The sequence below is a fragment of the Mchenga conophoros genome, linkage group LG20 (assembly GCF_057382185.1).
Source record: "Mchenga conophoros isolate Kocher_MC1m ecotype Shallow Benthic linkage group LG20, M_conophoros_male_GT1.1, whole genome shotgun sequence".
In the NCBI taxonomy this organism is placed as follows: domain Eukaryota; kingdom Metazoa; phylum Chordata; class Actinopteri; order Cichliformes; family Cichlidae; genus Mchenga; species Mchenga conophoros.
In genome coordinates, this window is record NC_140545.1 from 26,782,216 (window position 1) to 26,784,507 (window position 2,292).

At 43.9% G+C, this 2,292-nt stretch overlaps 1 protein-coding gene across 1 annotated transcript; it reads left to right on the forward strand.

Annotated features, from left to right (window-relative positions):
* The first annotated feature begins 213 nt into the window (after nucleotides 1–213).
* Nucleotides 214–1,594, forward strand: LOC146550962 (uncharacterized). Its single transcript, XM_085261170.1, has 7 exons — nucleotides 214–292; nucleotides 370–405; nucleotides 491–670; nucleotides 798–911; nucleotides 1,084–1,143; nucleotides 1,235–1,321; nucleotides 1,418–1,594. Exons 1-7 carry the CDS (start codon nucleotides 214–216, stop codon nucleotides 1,519–1,521), a joined length of 660 nt encoding a protein of 219 aa, XP_085117296.1. The 3' UTR covers nucleotides 1,522–1,594.
* Nucleotides 1,595–2,292: the final 698 nt, after the last annotated feature.

A 2,292-nucleotide genomic window follows, 5' to 3' on the forward strand; every position in this document is an offset into this window, starting at 1 on the left:
CACACACACACACACACACACAGACCTGAAGGATGGGAAAAAAAAAACCCTCTCAAACTGTCAATATTGTCAAGAGAAAGATGCGAAAAACAGATGCCTCGTTAGACGAGGATAAAATGAGAGAAGAAACGGGAGGGGAGTCAAAAGAGTCAATATCTGCTCAGCCCCTACTGTGAAAGTTCTACCAATCGCGAGGAAGAATCCGTGAATATTATGTCAGCATTCCGTTCAAACAACGCCGCCGATCAGAGCGCCAGGGCCATCTCGCCAGAACTGTTCGTACCTCATCCCGGTAAGTTTTTTTTTTTTCTTTACGACTTTAAATTATATATCAACAGAGATGTCAATAATTTGATTACTTTCTTTTAGATTTCTACATCAATGATTTCACGCAAGTGGACTACGGTACGATTAAATAAGTATATATCATTTTTTAAATAAGTTTAGATAGACTTGATTTAACGAAACTCTGTTACTTACTTACTTACAGAGGCTATCGATAGTGCTGAGAGTAGCAGCAAAAATCCGGCCGTTTTCCGTGGCGAATTAGACGCCATAATCCCCGCAGAACCTCCGCTGCCGCCGCGTCGAAAAGAAGAACGAGAAGACAGCGCTATTTTCGTCTCCGCATACCGGGAGAACTGCGGAGAAAAAAGTTTTAAAACTGAAGGTAAACAATATGTTGCATTATCCGCCATTTTGTTGAATAACAGGATGTGACGGAGTAATCCGAGTGTGCTATACCGCCCCTCCCGACCCGGAGCAGATTTTTAAAAGTTTGTTTTATTTCTCGACAGCGGTAATCGAGAATATACAGACCCCGCCGCCGCAGCGAAAAGAAGAAGAAGACGACGTTATTTTCGTCTCCGCATACCAGGAGAACTGCAGGAAAATACCTTTTAAATCCAAAGGTAAACAATATGTTGCATTATCCGTCATTTTGTTGAATAACAGGATGTGACGGAGTAATCTGAGTGTGCTATACCGCCCCTCCCGACTTGGAGTGGTATAAAGTGTGCTAGAAAGTTTTTATTTTTATTTATTTATTTAAAATCTTTCTCTTTTTGTTTTATTTCTCGACAGCCGAGATTGTGGATATACCTATACAAACCCCCGCTACAGACAATCGGACGGAGGAGCGAGGTAAATAAAAAGTTTTTTCATTCTCAAAAAAATAGGAAGGAGGAGATTGTTTTCTTAAATCTTTTCTCTCTTCTGTTTTATTTCCCGACAGAGACCGATACAGAAAATCAGGCGGAAGAAAATCAGGCGGAGGAGGAGGAGGAACCGTCCAGAGCTCCTCCTCTCAGGAGACTGAGAGGTAATTGACGGGGGATGGATCGATCCTAATAAACTTCTCCGCTCTATAAAAAAAATGTAAGTTTTAAAAATACATTCTGTCCGTCTTTTCTTACAGCTCGACGGCTACTTCATAAGAAGAGAATCCTTGAAGACCTCGCTTTCATGTACGCCATAACAGTTCGCGCATATGCATCGATATACAGACACAAGGACCTGTAAAGGGATGCAAAGTAAAAGCATACACATGTAAAAGTCTGTGAATTAAGAAATAAAGAAAATCATGTCGGAAGAACGCAGCATTCCTGACGCTTTGTTGGAAGCCGTGGCAGAATTAAACAGAAACGATGAACATTTAGCCCCACCGATAGAAAACAATATAGCCCCACCACCGATCGACCCCCTACAGCCTTTAGAAAACGCTTTGCAAGCCCTCCTTCAAAACATTGAAAACGAACGGCTTGCCGGTCTACTGAACTTTGACCCTCTGCAACCGTTAGAAAATGCTCTTCAGCTCTACGACCAACAGAGGGAGGCGCAGGAGGAGCAGGTGGAGCAGGTGCAGCAGCATCATCATCAGCAGCCCAGGGAGGAGGACTGGCCTGCGGAGCATCAACAAGGAGGAGGATCTCGGGTACAGAACGATGCGGTGACCGGATGAAGCGAGCGACCTCGCTCAATTTTACCTCGACGTCAGGGATAATTTTGTAGATCTAGCGGATAGGGTCAGACCGGAAGTTAGTCGTAACGACCGGGTTCAACTGGAGATCATCAGCGAGCACGCGCGAAATCACTCTGTTTTTAACGTCGACGAAAGCGTTGAAAACATTGTACCGGTTTTTGAGGACCTGCTAGCCAGGCTGATACAATCAAACGGCGCGATCGTGGCGGGCTCTCCCCTAGAAATTGTTGTGCAAGTAATTAGAAATCCTAGAGGCGGGAATGACCCACGTAAAAAGATTAGCAAAACGTTAGATGATGAAATTCTAGTCA